The sequence below is a fragment of the Zootermopsis nevadensis genome, unplaced genomic scaffold, assembly GCF_977971745.1.
Source record: "Zootermopsis nevadensis isolate Lab colony 2312 unplaced genomic scaffold, Znev_1.0 Znev_ptg000020l, whole genome shotgun sequence".
NCBI lineage: Eukaryota > Metazoa > Arthropoda > Insecta > Blattodea > Termopsidae > Zootermopsis > Zootermopsis nevadensis.
In genome coordinates, this window is record NW_028259152.1 from 7,188,054 (window position 1) to 7,209,748 (window position 21,695).

The following is a 21,695-nucleotide window of genomic DNA, read 5'->3' on the forward strand; positions in this document are numbered from 1 at the left end:
AAGCTGCCTTTGGAACACCTGGTCTGACAGTTTTGACTATCGTGTCCCTTGAGATTATGTTAATGGCGAGACACGCCGAGCACTTCCTTTGTTTGTGTTTCCATGGTAACAGGTGTTGAGCCGCGGGCAGTGGTTCTTGTGTTTTCTGAGCTGCTTCTTGACGCTGTCAGACATCAAACAGAGAGTATGCTTATCTATCAGATGCTGGATCGTAAGTTAGATGTCTCGTTAGTGGCAAAGAGAGGATGACACAACAGAACGCATGATGTACGATGTGGAAAATAACGCAAGGAACTCAACTTCACTTGATAAATGATTCTACAAAGGAGAAGAAAAAATGCTGTCAGAAATTCTTCATTATTCCTGGTTGTTTCCAGTTGCATTACATTAACACAGCATCTCTGGGCCCTCAGAACGCTGTGCTGAAAATGGACTGAACTTTGTTCTGAACCCCTTTCAAGTAGGCAACCGGGACGAAAGAATAGCATGCTTATCGCACACATTGGGCCGACAAACGATGATGGACAGGAAGAAACGAAAGAATCTTCCAGCTTTCCCATACCAGTCGGAAAACCTGAATGCTTGTAGTTTACTTCAGTTTCTCCAAATACGTACTGTGATAATATTTAGAAGTAGGCCACGACCACTTTGTTTCACTGTGTTCCATGTTCATCATTAACAGTGGGCATACTATACTACTATTCGAATGTAAAAATGCGTGGAATTGATAAAGCGTTCTATGCTTCATAGTTTTCTGTGGACTGTTGTTAGTTGTATTTATGTAATTGCAAACTTACAGTACTTACGCAGTATTTGCGGGTTTCTTCTTCTTCTTCTTCTTCTTCTTCTTCTTCTTCTTCTTCTTCTTCTTCTTCTTACAAGATTCGTGTTTTGGCCTCATCGGGTGTTAATCTTCATTGAGACAAGGGGCAAGCCATTTCGAGGGCCGTATGCCGTCACTGGAGTGCGCCTTCTGACATCTATATCTAGTACAGAATTCGAACCCGTGATCCTAGTGTTGAAAGCTGCCTTACGAAACGCTGAAAATGCTTGTTTTATAATTTCTTGAAACTCCCTTGTTTGTATGTGACCCACCTATAATGAAACTTTACATAATTCGTACCTCGTGGTGAAATTTTGTTGCGTAGCTGTTGCCATGTGTTTATTAATGAGAAAGAATTTAAAATATTACTTAATATTCTTTAGAATGACCCTTGATATCTGTGGGTCATTAAGGCGACTGCCTGCTGCCTGGGCAGCTGTGGTCCAACTCAGCAGGAAAAATGTTTCTCTTATCACCATTGTGTCCAGATTATCTTTAACTGTAGCGAAGCTCACCAGTCGCTTTTATACTGTATATTGCCGAGCTCTAGAATGCATGGGGCCTAACCATAATGTTTACGTTGCTCTTAAGGCACAACAAAAGGTTGGTTCGAATCCTGCACAGTGTCGTAACATCAGTACTTTCAGGTAACGTGGACATTAATCTCCGTGCATGATAGACCTCAGTGTAAAAAAGATGAATAGATTCGCTTCACGATTGCTCTTTTCCCGATAAGAAGCGAGTGGTGCCCATTGGATAGGACGCCGAGTGGATTCAAGAGCTGCTCTTAAACCCGAGAATTGAACTCCGTCCGTTCCGGTCTCTTTACTGCGGTTTTACACCTCATTGATTCCGTGGCCAGTTGATGGCAGCACTTTACTTTGCGTGTAACTACGCTCTTGGTTTACTGCCCGCAATGAAAACCATCTGCAGGGATACAAATCAAAAGAAAACAATATATTGCACATAAGGCAGACATTAGTTGCCTTAAATTAATTGTTATGTCTTGAAGAGGGTCTTGTGTTGAATGAGCAGCGTTTTTATGACTGAAGAACGATTCGACCGTCCTGTATGAAAGTAATGTTTTGACATAGAAATATTTTCGTACAAAGCGTTTCATCCTAAATCTATCTGCTGGACCAGGTTTACTGTACAGGTACATTCTGAAAGAGGCTGTGGTCAACGTCTCTGCTTACAATCGTAGAGACCAGTGATCGCCAGACTTAGATGAAGTAAGTCAATTTGTATTACGATTGTGTTCTTGCGTCTGCTATACCAACTGACTCCAGAGTAAATATAACAAGTTATCAGAAAATTCGAATATCTAACATACAAAGCTGCTGATGAATATTCTAAAATACTAGCGGACATTCCAAAACCCTCCCGAGTACACCAAGGTGTCCGCGGGCATGTCGTTGGCAGTGCCTGTGATAGAATTTTGTTCGCCCAGCGATGCCTCTGCTGCAGGATAATGCCTTCTTCAGCTTGATGTCGGCGCAGACCAGTTCCAGAATTGAACCTATGATTCTCTGGATGAGGTGTTTGAAGAGCGTACAACGTTTATAGACGAAATGATAATGTCCAATCGGACTCAACATGACGTGTGAGTTATGCACACCTATCGTGAAGCCGGGAAACTGCCTGGCGGAGTTGTCAGTTGTTTCAGGTAAAACGTGTTGCGCCCCTCCCAGAATAAACAAGCGGACCCCTTCCGTCTCTTGGGGTGCATAGCTCGGTGCATGAGAGACATATAACATGTGACTCCACTGCTGTTTGTGGGTGCTCCGACTCATTCTTACATGAAGAATCGGAGAAGGTAGGGTCCATCAACCAGCACTAGCACTAATAAGCTAGAGCTGGGTTTGTTACGTGCACCATCTGGGTACCCAAGAACACACTAGAGGTCAGAAAGTCAAGAAGTCCTAGCAAAGCCGGCCTGCGAATTAATATGGTCATATCCTGAGCAAGCTTACTGGCTTGAGTGCCAATTTAGAAAATTACGGTGCCTTAATTAAAACTGTGACTGTGGTCTGAGCGGCGATGTTTGCCATCTCTGTTATTTCAGCCCAGTGTGTGAAAAAGGGAAACTGAAAATTTGACTTTGTACGTGGTGCTGTTGTAAGGAACAGCCTATTGGCAACATAGCCTATTCTTAATGCTGGGTAAACCACAGTTTAGCACTTTCTTTTTTAGATTTTCTATCAGTTTCTTGAAGCCTAACTTCTTAAAATCTCTGCATGTTTGATTCTGATAAGTTTTTTTAAGGGAGTGGAGTATTTGTGACCTATCCCTTGATGTTTTATTACTGGCAAGCAGGTACAGAATGACTTCCTAAGTTTTATAAACTGGGTGGTTAGCATTTACCTGCGGAACAAACGGGGCTTGTGCGGATATTGGTCCCAGTGTTTAGAAAAACCACAGAAAAAATGGCATGGCTCTAATAATATTAAGGAAAGATCCCCTGAAAGTCGGCCATTCTGCCCTTCTAGGCTGTTTGCATCTGTAGGGAAACAATCGTTGCTTCTTGTGAGAACCAGAGCAAACATAAATGCGAGCATAAAATGGCTGTCTTCTGGATTTTTTGCACCGTGTAGTAAAGCGGGAGTTTTTGCGTCATTTCAGAAGTGTTTGCTGCTTTCGTCATTAGGGCGATGAAATCTCTCAAAAATACCGTTTGAAGCCAAAGTTCGTGTTAAAAATATTTATAACTGTACTGCAAAGGAAACACTTCTCATTACAAAGGCCAATTGCTAAATGCTGTTTAGGGAAATAAAGAGCTCTTACTATTTACTCTGGTAATCATTCAAAAACCATATGTACATTTTGGATTACGTGGCTTTCATATAAGGGATCGTAATTTTCCTAAAAAAAAACAATGACAGATTCCTGGCCAAACTTTGTTTCCGAACACAAACAGGACTTTAAATGATCTGCTAACGAGCCTGTATAGTTCAGTCAATAAAATGGCTCACTATTCGATTCCCGGAAGTTGTAGCAATTTTTCTCTTTGCTCGCATTATTTCTAGACCGCTTCTGGAGACCACCCAATTTTCCCTCCAATGGGTGGCAGTGACTCTCTCCCGGAGGATAAATCGGCAGAAATGTGGAGCCTTATTTTCAGTCCTTTCGTACGTTTTCATGGCCTAATGCTTTGTCACAGGAACAATTCTGTCAGTTTGTGTTTAAAATATCCTGTGTACCACCAAGCAAAGTGATGAACGTGCTGTCGGATTTATGTCAGTGTAAGCAGGGGAGGCGACAGTGTGTTTTTTGTAAGGGTGTGTTTCTCCGTCGTGTCATTTGCAGGAATTCTCTGCTCATGACGCAGCCCAAGGCTCTCGCTTAAATAAATACGCACTTCGAGATAAAGCGTCAGGGTTTACAAAACATTTCTCAGGTTGACACTTGACGGTCGTCGTTGGAAATTCAGACGCGCGTTCGGTAGAATTCTAACCAACCGATACGAAACATTCCGCTTGAACTCGAAAATAAATTCGTCACTGCACGACGAAACGCAGCTTTGATTTTGATCCGTAATTTCTATACAATACTTTGTGGTGTGGTATATATTTAACGAAATACTGTACTGTACGCAGAATAACTAATTTTTATTTATTTAGTGTTCTGTCTGACGACAGGTCCATATGAACAGGATCCTTCCATCCTTTTCTCGGACTGGGACCTGTTCATATACGTTCTTGGCAGATGATCCAAAAGTGGTTTGCCATTGCCTTCTTCTGTGTGTGAATGGAGTAATTGTTGGGATGCCACGGAGAAACCGGGGAAGCCCCCGGAGGAAAACTCCGTGTTGCCTAGACCACGGCCTTGCCCAACACAAGTTATAAATTCGGGCACCGCCGGGAAAATAACTAATTAACCCTTAAAAAATGAGGTTAATTTTATAGGCCTGTTATGGAATGAAAATTATTTTCACGAAGAAGCTGAGAGTATATTAAACTGTAGAATTTCTTCTCGTTTCCTGTCTAAGAATCTGAAGACCCGTGAAACTTCAGGCGGACAACGCATAGAAATAACGTGATTCTCTAAAGGTTTGTGACAATGGTTGATTCATTATATGAACATATGTTGAATATCCATTGTCGGATTTAACTTTCGAAACGTCGTGTATATCAGATTTCTCAGACAATGTACAGTGCTCAACTTAATGTTTCATACAAATTTGTTATATTCCTCAAAATCTTTAAATGGTTTGTTAGTCTTATCTATCCTTTCGGTGATCTTACTGCTCTTCTTTTATTCCATTACTTTTCAGTTTCTGAGTTCTCCTTCATTGTTTTCTTATCTGAAGGCAAACCGAGCAGACCAGCCCTTGGCTGGTACATTAACTTCATTCGCGTCTCATTGCCGGAGTCGCCTTGCTTTGGAAGCGCTGTGGAGGGGCTGTATTGTATATTTTATCACATTCCTTGGCTCTTGTTGATTTTCAAGTTGTTCCATTCAATTCCATTTTCGCTTTGATTTTTTGGTTTATTTTTCCTCGTCTAAGTTCTTGTTCAATCACGTGGAAGATGGAATATAAGATGGCGCCCGGTGAGGGGGGAATATAAAGAGGGTCGAAGTTACGGAATTGTCACTCAGTCATCATTCAGCCCGCCAATTTCCTTTTTATCGACTGATTCCGCGATTTGGAATAATGTGAAATGTCGTGTTACGGTACAAGACATTTCACACAGACGGATTGGCATGTTGTTCGGTCCGTCCGTCAGTCCGTCCATCCGTGCCTCACAAGAAAAGGAATCACTTAAACATTAGGATCGCATATTCGAATCCCAGCAAATTCATGATGTTTGTGTGGTTCTGTGAAGGTGTAAGCTTCGCTGTGGGCGGTTTCACCACTGGAGACCTATTGCTGGGTCTTAATAAAAATTCGGAAAACTGCTGCAAAGACGAAGTGAGCCTGTGGAACTTTTAATTATTCATCAGTGTAGGAAGGACATTATCAAATAATTTTGTCGACTGTGTGAAAGAAGTAAACTACACGTGACAAGGATCCTGGGAGGTGGAGTACCTAGACCTTTCAACGCGTGATTGTTTAATTATTCTAGCCCATTAAAATATGCCATACTGTTAAATGTGTAGCTTTTTAATATAGTAGTATGTCAGCTGATAATGGTTAGTTGTTATAAATTGAGTTGTCATAAATTTGTTCTGTAGATGGAAATAATATTTAAATCATATGGTTCAGCAGGATGCCTCACTTCGGGAGTTATCTTTGTGAAGACTGCTTGTCCCTCTGGCTTTCATATTTATTTATTTATTACTGATACAAATCTACTTTTCTACACAGACGATCACTTACCCTTTGCCAATGTACAGCCGGAAGTAGTCTTAAATACGAATAGTGAATTTAGTGACGGAACTTGTCATTTAAGGTTTGAGAGTGAGCGTCATGTACTGTATAGCCTATTCTTGCGAGTCGGAATGTTATTTTCTCTGAGATTTGCTTACGAATACCATTGGCTTTGATTCACCAATTACTGGTACATGCCTGTCCTGTTATTTCAGATGTAGCTATATTTTTCTTCTACATTGTTGAGCCAGAAGTCAGCTGAATTAGCTGTTTGTACATTTAAGATCTGTAGAGACTATACATATAGTGACAAGTCACTCACTGAGGTGACGAACATATATTTTGTTAAATGTTCAACAATTGCAAAGTGTTCCAATTAAAGCTGTAGAAAATAATCCGGTGTATATTTTATGTTACGTACATATGTTTGTGTGATGAACCAGTTTTAGGAAATCAGCCAAGTTTTACTTGAGTTTTACGAAACGAACGAATGCTAATACCGTTAAGACAATTCTAATGAAGACGCCCATTATTAAATTTAATCTGAAGCCGTTCAGTACGGCAGTTTCAGGTGTGTAACTTGCAGACTACATCCTGGAATTCTGCAAGCATGTGATGGGTCTGGGAATTAATTATGATATAAATTGATTCTGGCCAATTGCAGAATTCTCAGGCCCTCATTTAGTTCAATATGGAAGTGGTCACTAGAGCTATTATGGTACGCCGGCAGTTCATCTCATCCGCTTAACAGCCCTGTTGAAGAAGGTACGGCGAACCACAGGGAACAGCACCAGGTCGTTGCACGCGAATTTGAGTGCTTAATCACTTTTAGCACGGCGGTAATTGTATTCTTCAACGTCTTTTTTCGTTGAGTGCTTCTTTGTGTTTCCAAGAGAATGCATTGTATTTATTTGGTTCTCAAAACCGAATCTCTAAATGTAATGAGTCATTTGGGATAGTAAGGCCCTCCGACAGATAGGTGCAAAAGGCCCAAGTGCTTTGTTCACCCGGGCAGGCGCTGTGCTCTTACCGGCAGGCTAGATCCCCGCTCGGACACTGCCGAGACATCTCCCTTTAACGTGGACCGAACTTGTAACTATTATTGATGTATGTTGATTGATAAAGACAAAAAGCTCTCGGCTGCACTCCTCTTTATTAGAGCCATGCGCTCCTCTGGGGATTTCTGTGGTTTCCCAAAGGCTTAGGGCAAATGCCAGGGTAGTCCCCTCTCCTGCAGTTATGTAACCTTTATTTTTCCATCTGGTTCACTTCTTGTGAGGGCTTGCCTAATTCGCCCACCGACGAACTCGTTCGTTGCCTGAGCAATTTCTACACGCACATCAACGAAAACTTCTAACCTTTGAATCAACCTGGTAGTTCCTGCTACGCGACCCACCCTCAACAAGTTGCGAGGTTACGAGAACCATAAAAACGTACACATCATTTTTAAATCACGAGATCTCTACCAATGCATCCAGACTGGCCGTAAACAAATGCCATGCATGAAGCCGACCTACCAAGTCTTCGGCCTGGTACCGAATGTGCCCACGCTGTGTGTCTGTTTCTCTTGAAAGACGATGAGCCCAATGAATAGTGCATGTAGTACGATTACAGAAAAATACGAAAAGACGTTTCTACTGTTCACTAAATATTTTCTGGCAAGGATATTAGTGTATGTGTAGCACGGAGATAACTAAGAATGTCCTGTATGGAAACCTGATGGAAAGAGACGATGGATAACGCAGCAGACTCTGGCTTCCTAAATTTCGCTTCAATTTTCGTCCACAGTACCGGCTGTCCTGCCCAAGATCTTTCTCGGGTTTACTCAGGCCCTTCAAGTGGGCAACTTCTTCCTGTCAGTTCTCCGTACCTAACTATGGCCTCGTCTCACGTGGCACTACTGATACTTTATTCGTACCATCCTTGAAGATAATTAAGACAAAACTGCGTCATTACAAGTAGTCGCATCAGTAATACAACATGAAGATGCGTGTGTGTCCGAGGTGAGATATCACGTTCTCGAGGCGACGCATATGACGTCTATATCATATTTGCTTACGCGTAATAAACCTGCCTTATGAATGTGCCCTATTTTGCTTTTCCTCCTTTTAATTTTTCTTTCTTTCTTTCTTTCTTTCTTTCTTTAGCTGTGTGCTTCTCGTGCTTATTATCGACTACGGTCCGTATTATTATTTCTTAAATAATACAAGCGAATACCATTAGAAATAAAATATCAAATCCTTATCTGATAAGTTAAAAGCGGTAATTTCATTTAACTACCAAGAAAACTAAAATAAGTTTTATTTTTCGTCAATAGGGTGAAGGACAAAATAATAATGTGAAGCGATCTGATAAAAAATCCAAAATTACGATAGACTTTATATATTTGCGGACGGCAGTAAAATCTAAATTGCATCAACAAAGAAATTAATATAACTGAAGATTAAATTACGCGAGTGCCTGCTACCAATTGGTTCAGAATCCTTTATCTTCTAGACACTCAGCTGTCAAGATTAAAATACACAAAACTGTAAGTCTAATTATGCCTATTTGTTTGTGTGAAATTTTGTCTCTTACAGCATGGGACAACACAGATTTAGAGTGTTTGGGAGCAGGTTGCTGAATACGATATTTGAACTTAAGGAGGGGAAAATAAAAGGATTATGAAGAAAATAGCACAGTGAGGAGCGACATAATTTTTACTCATCAAACACTATTAAGAGGATGGAAATAAAGATGTGATGGGCGGGTTATGTAGGGCGCATGCGATCAATGCGAAATGCACTTATTTTAGTTTGAAAACCTAAAGAGAAGAGACCGCTTGGGATACCTATGCACGGGATGTAGGATAATATTAAAGTAAATCTAAAAAATAAGATGCTGTTGACTGGATTTTCTCGTTCAGAATAGGGGGCAGTATAAGGGCTTCCCTGGAAACGGCAATGAACATTTGGAATCCATAAAATGCTGGGAGTCTCCTGACCAACTGAGCGACTGTTTGCTTCTCAAGAAAGTCTCTATTCTCGTACTTCGGCTCTTGAGTGCTATGTAGAGTTCTATCTCATCTTAGAATGTCGTTGCACGTTACAAGATACAACCATTGCCCAGTCTTCTGTGAAATACTGACGCTGCTTTGGTCCCCCAAACAATGTGTGTTGTTACGTTCCGTATTTATGTATGAATTCATTGAAACCAAAGCCGATAAAACAGTTTGAATCATGGAACTACAGCTGGACTTCCGACAACTGTCGCTATGGAAATTCACTCACTGTTGCATAGTTCTGAACAATGACCATGAGAATTCCACACAAACACTAGTTCGTTATAGAGATGTTTATATGTACATAATATCAGTGTTGACGCATTTGAAACGAACTGGTCGACTGTCGCTAGCAACAGGAAAGTTTGGCGTTAAAAGATATTTCCAAGACCATGCACCCCGGAGTACTCTCCGCACGAGTTGACCGAAGGAACTAATAGACTATTGTTACTAACAAAGAAGATATATTCAGTGGTGCCACCTTTATGAGAAATTAACAGAAAGTCGTGACTAATAATAAAGATTTTCCACATATGGGAGTATCTTGGTTGAAAGGCAGTTTATAATGTTATTACTTGGAAATGTAAATATTTCCGGTTAAGGTAAGGTTGGTAAGAAGTTGTTAAACATAGATGCGCAAGTAAGTAGGAATGTATTAGACTTTATTTCCGTAAGGTAGCTAACATGGTACTTCGAACGTAATTTAATAAAACGGGCGATAAGTGATTACTTATTTTTTAAATATGTTGGACTGACTTGAATGGCCCGCGTAATGTATGTTACTAGGCATCAGCTGCAGGAGGAAGATCAGTTTCTGTTACAAGAAGTGAGTGTTTCCTGGTTGGATGGTTGGCTGTCACGTGCGGTTGTCAATGGATTTTATTTTGTGTCTTACATAACAATATAATAATACATGATTGTATTTATGAAAGTGCGTGTTGTTTCCGTGTCCATGGCATGGTGGTTATTTGTTGTTGTGGGATTTTAGGCTTTGTGGAATAATATAACTCTTGCAGCGGTAATATTGTTAAGTGATGCCTGCTGTGTACACAAACTACAACGCAGCACAGTTATTATAGCCCCGATATAAGATTATATTTGAGATGGTGGTACATGAAATCGTAATATTCTTTAAGTAAGCAAATATAATTAAAATTGATTTTTTAACGCAACACTACTTACTTTTCATCTTTATCAGCTGCTCTGTAGAAACAATGCACCGAAATACGACACTCTTCTCTCATCCACTGCCTGCTATGTATTATACATACGAAAACTTGTTAACGTGTAACGATTTTCGTAATTAAGCAAAGACGACGCCATTACCCAGCGCATGCGCATCACGCCTCTGATGACGTCATCGCCCGTGATATCCGTCCGTATGCATTTAATAACTAGAAGATTACTACGATTTTTATGTTATGGAAATTATGCCATCGTAGACAACTCAGAACTAATACTTTTTAAATTCCTATCATTGTTAATATCACAGTGACTGTTGCTCAAAAATCGTGAGGTAGGGTGATGACGCATTTACCCATGGTCATCTGCGCATGCTTATCACGCATCTTTAAACGTCATCGCCCTGATATCTGTATGTATTCAAAATCTAGAAAATGGCTAGACGGGGTCTTATGAAATTCTTATGGACGTTATGCCATTGGAGGGTTCTGCAGACTCATTCTTTTTAATTTCCTGCACTCGTCCCTGCCGACGTATTATTATTATTATTATTATTGTTGTTGTTGTTGTTATAATAAAGTTAAAGTTTACTCCAGTGTGAAATGTCTGAGGCTTGATACCAGATCTGTGAGTGTGTTCAGTTTCACATTTCGCTTGCTTTGCTTTCAAATAGTTTTCAGAACCCAGTGAAATAGTATCTTGATTGATTCCGAAACCGGACTGGTCCTTTTGACAGTTATAAAACCCCGTCTGCAGCTGGAAATCTTATATCAGACGTCGGGCCACTTAGTCATTTACTCACTTCACTGCTTCACCTGACAATTATCATCATCATGACATTGCGGGATAGGATTTTTAGCGTTCTTCTATGTATGGTGGCGAATGTAGTGATGATAATCGTATTATACATTGGCTACAGGCATGCGTGTCTGTGGCGAAGATGTATTGCAGGGACTAATGGCAAAACTGTGTTCCTACCTTGTTTGTGTTTGGTTACAGCAATAAGGACACTAGAGTATGCTTTCGTGTTCCAAATAAATGCAGCAGGAATATTTAATTTATCTGCAACATGATACAAATTTCTCATTGTTTATTGTCTTTATAGTCTTGTATTGATTCTGTTAGGCCCTTCTGTGTAAGAAATCGTAATCACTCTAACACACCTAATAGTAACACAATGAATATAAACTGCTCGAAGCGTCAAATTTCTCACCCTCGTGTAAATTGTATTCAGGCTAAACTTTTTCCAAGCCTAACTCGTAGCTACCACTGAACTCTTCACACAATTAAACACGGTACTGGGATCTGCTGTACCAGCATCGCCAGGGAAAAAAGTTGAAAAATTGAGCACGGGACGAAACCAGTCCAAGATCATTTGCACTACCACCAATGTACTTTCAAGGCATCCACGTACACGGATCTTTGTTCTATTTTAGGCTTGAAACCCAGTGTATGTGGCCTTATTTAGACCGTGGTAATTTTTAGTTAACCGCCCAGTGAATTTGACCGTCTCTGCCAAGCATTACCCGAAATACTGCATTCCTGACCAAGGACTAGAAAACACGCAGGCTAAGTATCACCGATAGCCGTAACAGCTGATGCACCTTGTAAGCACACTACTGTGTAGCGTATATAAGCGGCCCCTTTGCCTCCAGATTCTCGGCAGTAGATCATTAAAGTCACTGGCTGCGGGCTGGGTGGCAGGGGTTCTGTTTCCACCAGACGCAGGGCATTTCTCTTCGGCTCTGGGGGCCACCCACCTCCTGACCGATTTTGTCGATGCTTGGGAGTAAAGTTGCTGGCTGTTGGAGCGTACTAGCCCTTTCATTTCCAACTGGTGCAGAGGTTTATCCTATGCCCCCAACACAAATGACACTTTGGCACAGGGACAACTTCACATGTATCTTTGTCTCGATCCATGTGTTATGCAAACTTTCGTAACGTCAGATGTGATTGGATCTTTCAACAGAAGTGTGCCGTTTCCCTGGCAAATGGGAGGGCAGCTGGTTCCAGTCTGGAGTTCGGCAACCGATAATAATCGAGCAGAGTCGCCTGAGCACCAAGGGGCGATGCATCGCATCGGAGGGCGACAAGTTCGTCGTGGTGGATGAGTAAGTAGGAATGATCATGGCGTGGAATTAAAACGCCACTCATTAACCCTGTCTTGTTCACATTTCTTTGTACATAACTTATATTTCCCCTGTTAGGTTGTTGAAGCATCAAGAAGGATGTGGTGGGATAGATATGTTGCACGCATGGGAAGATGAGACGTGCGTAGAAAATTTTAAATTGGATGGTAATGTTGAGATTGATCTTGAAGAAATAGAGCGTGTATTGGATTCATGTAGCTTGGGGCAGAGTTTAGTTGTGGACATGGTAGTGGGCATTCGGATTTCCTAAACGTCGGGAAATTTTATTAGTTGGGTTAATTGTAGCAGCATGTCAAAAACTGTCAGCATTCTATCCCTTCACTGTCACGTTGCAGCTGTTTGCGTATTGGCATGGTGTTTCTTGCAGCGCAGTACAAGTAAACAGGTTCATCATTTAAAAGGTTAGGTTCAACAGTAGATGAGGATGTGTGATATTCACACTACGGCAAGCTCCGTTGCCGAGGAAGAACCCGGTACTGATTGAACTTGTAGGTTAAACTCCGTTTCTTCCTCAATTATTTTGTCATTCTGTTCATTTAAGCTAAATATACTACACTGATTGACAACTGAACTTTTCGGATGTTTCTCGCATGCGAGAATCGCTCTCAGTTTGATGATAAACTTTGAGTTTGAATGTTTTAAAGTGAGCTGTGGAAAACCGAAATTTACAGACGCGGAAACGGCTGGAAACTAAGACAAGAAGAAGGTAAAGTATGTTAAAAAATGGAGTAAGGACTCATAATTGCTGAATACGTTCTTTGCACCTTATGTTACCACTCTTTATCCCCAGACTCTGATAATCGTAAGCCTTTGTTGCACGACAAAATAATTTGCACAGCTCATGCCCAGATCATTAGTACAGTTATGAATATAATCCTTGGTGTCAGCTGGGAATCTCCATGTAATAGGCAGATTGCTTTATAACTCAGCTTTGTAATTGTTTTTAAGTTATAGATAAGATATACCATACACGAGGAATTCTGTTCTGGGGATTTGGAACAGCTGCAACACAGCAGAGGTCGCCGTGTAGTTGGTAATCACCCGTCTGGTCAAGGCATTTCCTGCGAGATTAATTCAGTCGATGCTGTTCTCATAAGATCCATTCTAATATTGTTCTCCGAGCTACGCCTCGGACTCAAAAGTAATGTCTTCTCTTGAGATTCGCCAGCTTCTGTACTGGCATTCCTTCATGGACTGTTGGAGTGAAATACATTATACACGTGGTTCAGAAGTGGAGTATGTGCAATACTTCGTTAGGTTCAGTTGGAGACTGGGATGATAATTCACACGTTTCTTTTTTATAAGCCTGAATTTTTGTAACTTCACACATCTCCAGATTCTGCGGAAAGAGTTTCTCATTTGCAGCTTATCTCTCGGGTTTCGCTGAACATGTACTGTCTACATGGGGGAGGGGGTGGCCCCTTGCCCCTACATATTGGAGAGTTGTAAATTAAGAAAATCCCGTGTTTTGAATTCACTTTGAAGCACTGGATTATGTACCTTCGTGGGGATTTTTCAGACATTTAGATTGCAGTTGCTGCAGAAAAGTACTTTACGCCATCCTCGAGGTGTCATGTGACGAGTCTGTAACGTCATAAAACACCGGCGGACGTTATCTGTTTCGACTATGATTAAGACGAGGAATTGTGCGATATTTAGAGACCGAGCGTCGGCACGTTTGTTACAGACTGCGTGGCTCTGCGTCTCTTGGCGAGCCCTTCACAGACGTCCTCGGCAATGCGCCAGATTTATTTTGAAGCAAATTCGTGTGTGTGTGTTTGTAGGCGTATGTATACGTGTGTGTGCTTCTTTACATATATGAAAACGATGTATTATTAAAGTTCGTTTATATTGCACATTTGAGATGCACAACCCTGCTTCACTGTACATAATTTGGTCTGTGAATTGTAATTTGAAAACACCTGGTACAATGGTGGAAACGAATTAGAGCCTTGGTGACATCTGGTATAATGATACAAATAAATTGGATATTTGGTGACAGGGTACGAACAGGTCGGAGGTTTTGACCATGTGGTTGATCTATAATGGTACCAGCTGTGGAGATTTGAATATGGTAGAGTGATACAAGTAAATTTGACATATCCGGTACAGTGATACGAATGAATTTGAGATATGGTTAAGCCTGGTATAATAGTACGACAGTCTTTGACAAATTTGGAGTTTTGGTAACATCTGGTATATAGAGAATTGTCAAATAAATAGGAGATTTCTACCACCTGGTATAATGATACAAGTAAATTGGCAATGTATATGTATGGTCAACCATCATGGTTCTGACACCATGGTGGACTACAGGTGGGAACCACACTTTCGGGGGAACGTACTGCCTCCATCTGCCGCTCTTAAAGGACACCTTCACCACCGTGGGAACCTGAAATCTCAAATAAATGGAGATTTTGGGTCAGCCCGTGTAATGACACAAGATGGAGTTTTAGGGTCACCTTCTCTACGGCCTTTCTGATGAGTGCTGTGTGTCTCTGTTGCAGCAGGGGCGGCTGTTTCCGGTGCGTGGTGATCCACGAGAAACACACTAACGTATTGCAGTACAAGGAAAGTAAGTGCCTGCTAAATCCTAGATAATTCGGTGCTTTTCACTTGTATTGTTGTATAATGAAAGTAACTTTATTACGTTCAACGCTAATCCTGAATCAACTCTTAGTCCGAATGTTTTCGACACCCCGAATGCTATAAATTGTTTATGTAACTTCGATACGTTACACAGACACATTTGTTATGAAACAGCTGCTCAGGAAATTGTTTTTGTATAAATTAATGAGGGTGTAAATTCGCCTTGAAGTTGTCGGATCATTAGCCTCTATTATTGTAATCTTCAGCACAAGTTTATGAAATTGAAGTGCGGGGCAGAGAATTTTGAAGATAATTAATTTAATTTTACGATCTCCCATTATAAAGCTTTAGACTTTTGCGTGCGTTTTATCGACGGCAATGTGATATCACTTTGAAGCCCCAAAGATCATTATATTTATTTTAGAACTTCACTTAATTCCACTCTGCATTTAATGAAGCTGGAAACGTGGCTGTATTTCTGGCCATCTCTTTTCTTTATGCCTGTAGATAATTTTGTAAATATGAAACTGTAACAATTATTTATACCTCTCATGCTGAAAGGTCAATCCTGGGACCGAAATATTACGTCCATGTATTGCAAAATTATATCATTTCTTTTTACAAACGCTTGAAATTCTGGATTTGATATCGCATACCACATTTTACAATATAAGCTGTTGGCAGTAGTAATCATAAAAATAATTCTCTGTATCTGGCCTAGATAGCGTCTCACGGTCGTCATAGAACTTGCCCTTTTTGGGCGTCTTCTGAGTGGCATGTGAGTCTTACGAAATGTGTTTTTGCTGAAAGCGGCTGGACAGGACCCTATTTGGGAATTATCAGCTCCGAATCCCATCTGGGTTCAGATATCCCTCAAGACAAATCCGAAATAGTACATATCAAAACATGCTGTTACAACTTCCTTTAGATTGTCATTCGTTCTGTAAGAGGGAAGTGTATTGACTAACTAAGCGACTATGAGCTTCTCAGCAAAGTCGCTGTTCCTTGGAGTTCGTTAGTATTTTAGGGTGAAACACTGGAAGTTCAATTTGTCGAAATGTTGTGGCAGATATTGAAGCTCTTGAACACAGTCTTCGCGCGTACTGCCAGGCTACCCCGTCTGTTACAGCTTTCTGCAACACACCGTAGTCATCAGAAGTCTGTGACTGCTGCGTTGGTATACCCACTGTCAGGCTGTCTGTCTCTTCCTGTTACAGCTTTCTGTCACGCGCGGGAGAGCCTGCAGAGCCTGTGCTCGCTTATCACGGGCGATGCGTTGCTGTACTCCATGTTCCGCGTGGAGGCGACCCCTGTGGAGTGTCCCTTCAAGGGCCCGCTGTCCTTCACATACAACCGAGGGCACGGTGAGTGTCGTTCACCCGTCTCCAGCATCGACTCATGCACTGAGGAGTCTCGGCTGCTACTCCGCTACCAGGCGTGTCCCGACGTACATGGCACAGAGAGTACTGGTAAGGAAACCATCTCAGTTACATTTTGATTCAGGGCCACAACGACAGATCTGAGTCCTGCATAATCCACACATGAAGCCCAACATATCCCATGACAACAAACCTGTATTTTGCTCTCACAGTTACCAGTTGTTGGAACTCATATCTGGCAACATAGACTTTGGAATTCAAATGAAAATAAATGCAATTCTACTTGTTTATGAGTTATATGCATAAAATGAAGTGGTCCTTAAAATAAATTCAACTAGACTTGAACAAAAATAGTTTGGCACAATTTAGTGTAGGCCCACCTATGACGTACCAAATAAAAATTTGTCACGTAGTTCATGCGCCGTTACTAACGGAGAGACATACCTTGAGAAACTAGCGAGTTAATGGGTCTTCTAAACGCACCTAAAATGCTATAAACTGGATTGGAATTTTGCCTTCGTGTACTTGTGTATAACACCAGTTGGTGCAGTGGAGGGAACGAAAGCAGTTTCCAGTTAGTTTCTCTCCATGATGATGACACGGCAGTAAAAGTGGGTACTTGCCCCAGTTCCCCACTGCAGTAATAAAAGCGAATTGCTCCTGAGAAGCCGACTGACAGACGTAAAATCGTTCTGCGTTACGTCGAGGACCAGGTGACTGCGCGGTGCAGCGTAAGGAATGCTTCGCTTGTTGCTGTCCGATTATAAACATTTTTACCCTCTGAAGGACGAAGCTCATTTAAATAGAATATAACAATTCCGTTCCTTCCTCAAATAAAACACAACGCCCATCCACTGTAACCACCAATTAATCAGTGCTACTATAAGAATAATCGATAATCTTATGACATCTACAAGAAAATACAGTCTCTACGGAAAATGTAATTTTTGTTAAGACGGGCGGTGTCATCTGTGCGTCGAAGAGCAAACTAACTACGTTAACCGGTTGAGCAGACGTGTAACAAGCCGGAGTATATAGCACGCTCCCTGGGTATTAAATTGATAGAAAAATTATCTTAATTACCAGTGTTAAACTCCTACACAAATAAGTTTGGAGGAGCCTTGTCATTTGTAACTTGCAACCAACAAAGCATTTAAGTTTGATTTGTGTACAATGAAATCTTGGTGTATCATATTCCTGTGATATGACCCTGGCGATGTGAACAGATTAATCAGCAGTCTAATTAAACATGGAATGGCCTAACGTGACACAGATTGGAACTGTTGGTAGGGACAACAGCTTCAATTCTGCACGTGGCAGTGATACCAGTACACTCCAATAACAATATTTCTCTTTCTGCACGTACTCCAATATCAATGTTATAACAAAGATCAGCAAACACGAAATTCGAAGCGAGGATATTTCTCCAAGATTAATTTTGACATTATTCTTACACCCACGCTATGGTCTTCCAAATGGAAGAGGTTTTCCAACCAAAATATTACAAGCTTTTCTCATTTTGTACGTGCGTGTTACTTGTTCGGTTCATATCTCCCTCGCCTTTCTTTAGTGATCAGCCAATATTAAGTGAAGCGTGAACACGATCAAGCTCCTGATTATGTAATTCTGTCCAGTTCTTTGTTATGTAATCCTTTAGATCCAGTTGTTTTCTCCATCCTTTTTCTTTATTTTTCTTCAGACATCTCAAGTTTATATTCAAATCCTTCTCCTGGAGAGACAGACGAAAATATAAATAGTTGATGTCGGCGACGATGGTCGTTGCAGCGAGAAGGTTGTAGTCTTCGGTCGCGCAGTTGCTGGTTTTCGCCCCGCCTGGTTGTTTTGCCTTGGAATAACCACTTCATGCCCCTACTACACACAAAGTATGTCCTTATCAGCCATTGTGGTCATATCCTTGCTGTTAATACACGAACAAAAGGGTCATCACTCTTTCCGAAGATGTTCTCACGTCCACTTTCCGTGACCTTGGGGAGGGGGTCATGCCTAGTGCCAGTGTGTGGATCCAGCTGTATGATGCTACCACTTTGCGAATCAGAGCGCAATGACGTCAACCAGTGGCGTTCTTATTTATTTTTATTTTATTTAACGATTTCAGTTGCTCGGATAATTTCTCGTCGAATGATAGGATAACCTTTTTAAGGTATTTCCCAGAGGGACTGAGGAAAACCACAATAAACCTTGGCAGGACAATGGGTCGCCATGTAGATATTTGAACCCGGGACCTCCATTATACAATGCAGGAATGCTAATTATTCAGCTGCTACGATGTTTAGTGACGTACTTACTGAGTAGTGGAAGTGACTTGGAATCCTAAACATTGAATCCTGTTCTTTCATGCAGGTATGAAACATCCTCCTTCTAAGAGGAAAACGTACACACGGTGAATGACAGCAAAGTGCAGAAGAGAATTATTAGGACGTAGGGACGCGGAAGAAAATCAAAGCCAAAGAGAATTGCACAATGGGGAGATTCATCACCAATCAAGGAGGATGAGATAGACAAGCATATAGCATGCATGGGGACATAAGAAATACATACGGAGTTTAAGTTGTAAACTAATGTAAATGGGAGGGGTCTTATAAAAATAAGTTTTGCAGCCATGATCCAGGTTAAAATGGTTTGTAACAGGGTCCGGATGTTGGTTTCTTTGAATTTTGAACCTTTGGGCTCTTTAAAAGCAGGTAATTTTTTAGCCAGCTGAATAAGTATCAAGTATTGTACTAAGGTAACTGATATGTATATAAATACGAACTGAGGGTATGATAATGTACTGCTTTGTCAGGACCATCACACACCTCATAAGTCAGTTACAGATAAATATGGAGCAGTGGTGGAATGATGATAGCACGGACAACCAAAGAAATCGGAGAATAACCTCCTTCATTGAATACAAATACCAATGAGAGATACAAAACTGCAAACATCACATTTCAAAACATTCTTGCACACACTGAAGTACAAATTTTTGCTGCTGTTTTCAGTGATTTGTATAGCCTTCCTTTCCATGCCTGTGCGTGTATGTCCATCTTAAAAATGTTTAACCAAGTAACTTATTTTAATGTACCTTAGTAGAGATGTTATGTTGTTAGAGACCACTTTCCACTTTTACCTTTCAGTCTCCTAGTAGAATCAGTAACAGTAATGTGGCGTTTACACCGACTTCTGAGGTTCCATGTGTTGTATGCTCCAAAGAACTTATATAGTAAAATGTTTTCAAGAAATATGAAACTTTTAAGAACTATGTTCTGTTTGTTAAAACTTACAAAAATGTTGATGGAGCAAAGGTCTGTTGTTGTGTTACAAGTTTCAGGCAGATGCCTGCACTAATGACCTATGAGCTCAGAAGTGACTCACAGGTATGTTATTATTAACTTGCAGTTCCTGTGGGAACTTATGAGTTCATAGCTTCTTTATTGTATAGTGGAAGAACTGCAGTGCCTTGCCACATGGAAGGAAGGTTCATCACGCTATCTGGTGGGTAAAATCCACCATAACCATGCCACTTCAAATGAGGACCGCTACAGATGCTTTGTGTATGAGAAGTCAACTCTACCTGGAGTTTCTGGGACTGGAGAACTGAATGGGGAGGGCTTGTATCACCCTCTGGAGATGAGGAATGATGGTGTCGACTACCGAGTGGCCCAGTCAGGGGATGCCACATGCAATGGGCTCTTCAGCCCCATGGAGGGGTCACGGACTATGACTCTCCGGAAGGGTGTGCACTGTTGTTTTGTTGTTATTATTGCTATCAAATTATAATTTAAAATTTGTTTTGTATCTAAAAGCTTGATATGGAAACTTTATCCGAGGCCTGTAAACAGTGCCCAAAAATGTCTCAGAAAATTGCATGTCAAGAGAAAATAGTTTTTTGTGTTTCATAGACAAGGTTCTGTTTTAAATTGAATCTGCGGTCCCACAGATCAAGAGTAGTTCAATCTGCCACATCCGACAGAAAAGTTCCTCTCTCCTCCCCATCTTTGACACTCGAAGTTGAATAAATATCCATCCATCAGTACCTTTGCATCTGATCATTATGATAAAATGATGGTGGATAAAGTTCAAAACAAAGTAATTAGCTGATCTTTGTTTAGTTAGCAGTATTTCCTCCACACCAGATTTAATGATAATATTGCCAATACTTTATTATGAGAGATTAATTTTTGAATATGGGGTGACATGTGATTGTGATGATATTAAAGCAGGATAACCTTTTTTGGGCTTCCAATGCCATGTGCTGCTCTTCAGAAGAAGTATTAAGTATATCCTTATTTCTGCTTTCTTCTGAAAACTTCCCCATTTCTGGTGTGATAACTAGAGCCATGAAACTAAATTTTGCTGTTGCAGCTGCATCCCCCAGCAAGTGTAAGTTCCCATTGTGGCTGACAGCATTCCAACATTGGCATACGTTGGACTATCGACGCTCCTACTCGTTCCACAAGCACAACACTACACTCAGGATTACCAACACAACAGCACAGCCAGGGGCCAACCAGCATGCAAGTAGTGGCGGCACTGTTCAGGGGTACGTAACTTGCATTACAATATATAGTCTAATCGATCCATGGTGGTAAAAGTAAGGTGAGTTGATGCACAGCTTGTGTGATGTGGAATGTGATCATCTTCCACCATACAAATGAATCAGCTCAAGAATTGATAAATAACCCAGTAGTAATTACATTTAATATTGGAGAATTTTACAAAAGAATTGTTGAACCTTATCAATTTTCATTTATGTCAGATAATTTAACAACCACTTTATGTAAGATCAATAGTGCTTTTATGACCTTATCCAAAATACTTGTAGAAGAGTTGCATAAACTATTAATTTTTCTTACTTGGATAAAAATTCAATACAGAATTTTTTAATTCAAATGTATCATTATGATCAAAGACAATGTGATGTGCAGTTCAGTTTCCATCTTTCATTTGCTGACACCTTTATTTTCCCCTACAAATAGGTCTTCCAAGGTATATGCTGTTTGTATGTTCCTTGATGTCTCCTTTTTGTCTTTATTCATACTGCTGTTTCAGATACCATAACAGTCATGGGGTAGTCATGTCTCTGGGTCTGACAGGTGATGTCAGTAGCAACCACCAGCATCAGGAGATGCGAGTTGTGTGCACTGAAGTGAAGCATGCCTCCCACGATATAGTGCACCTTGTCACACACTTCACCATGGGTTGGTGAGTCATGTGCATG

At 40.8% G+C, this 21,695-nt stretch overlaps 1 protein-coding gene across 4 annotated transcripts in view; it reads left to right on the top strand.

Annotated features, from left to right (window-relative positions):
- The window catches only part of LOC110827676 (uncharacterized), an 80,120-nt gene that overhangs the window by 40,552 nt on the left and 17,873 nt on the right, over positions 1 to 21,695 (top strand). For 3 of the 4 annotated variants that reach the window (XM_022059532.2, XM_022059534.2, XM_022059533.2), the window contains 6 exons: positions 12,326 to 12,467; positions 15,014 to 15,081; positions 16,313 to 16,564; positions 19,917 to 20,210; positions 20,840 to 21,017; positions 21,527 to 21,679. In XM_022059532.2, the coding sequence (XP_021915224.1) occupies positions 12,326 to 12,467; positions 15,014 to 15,081; positions 16,313 to 16,564; positions 19,917 to 20,210; positions 20,840 to 21,017; positions 21,527 to 21,679 (1,087 nt within the window). The remainder of the gene's footprint in view (positions 1 to 12,325; positions 12,468 to 15,013; positions 15,082 to 16,312; positions 16,565 to 19,916; positions 20,211 to 20,839; positions 21,018 to 21,526; positions 21,680 to 21,695) is intronic. The other variant, XM_022059535.2, reaches the window with a different exon arrangement.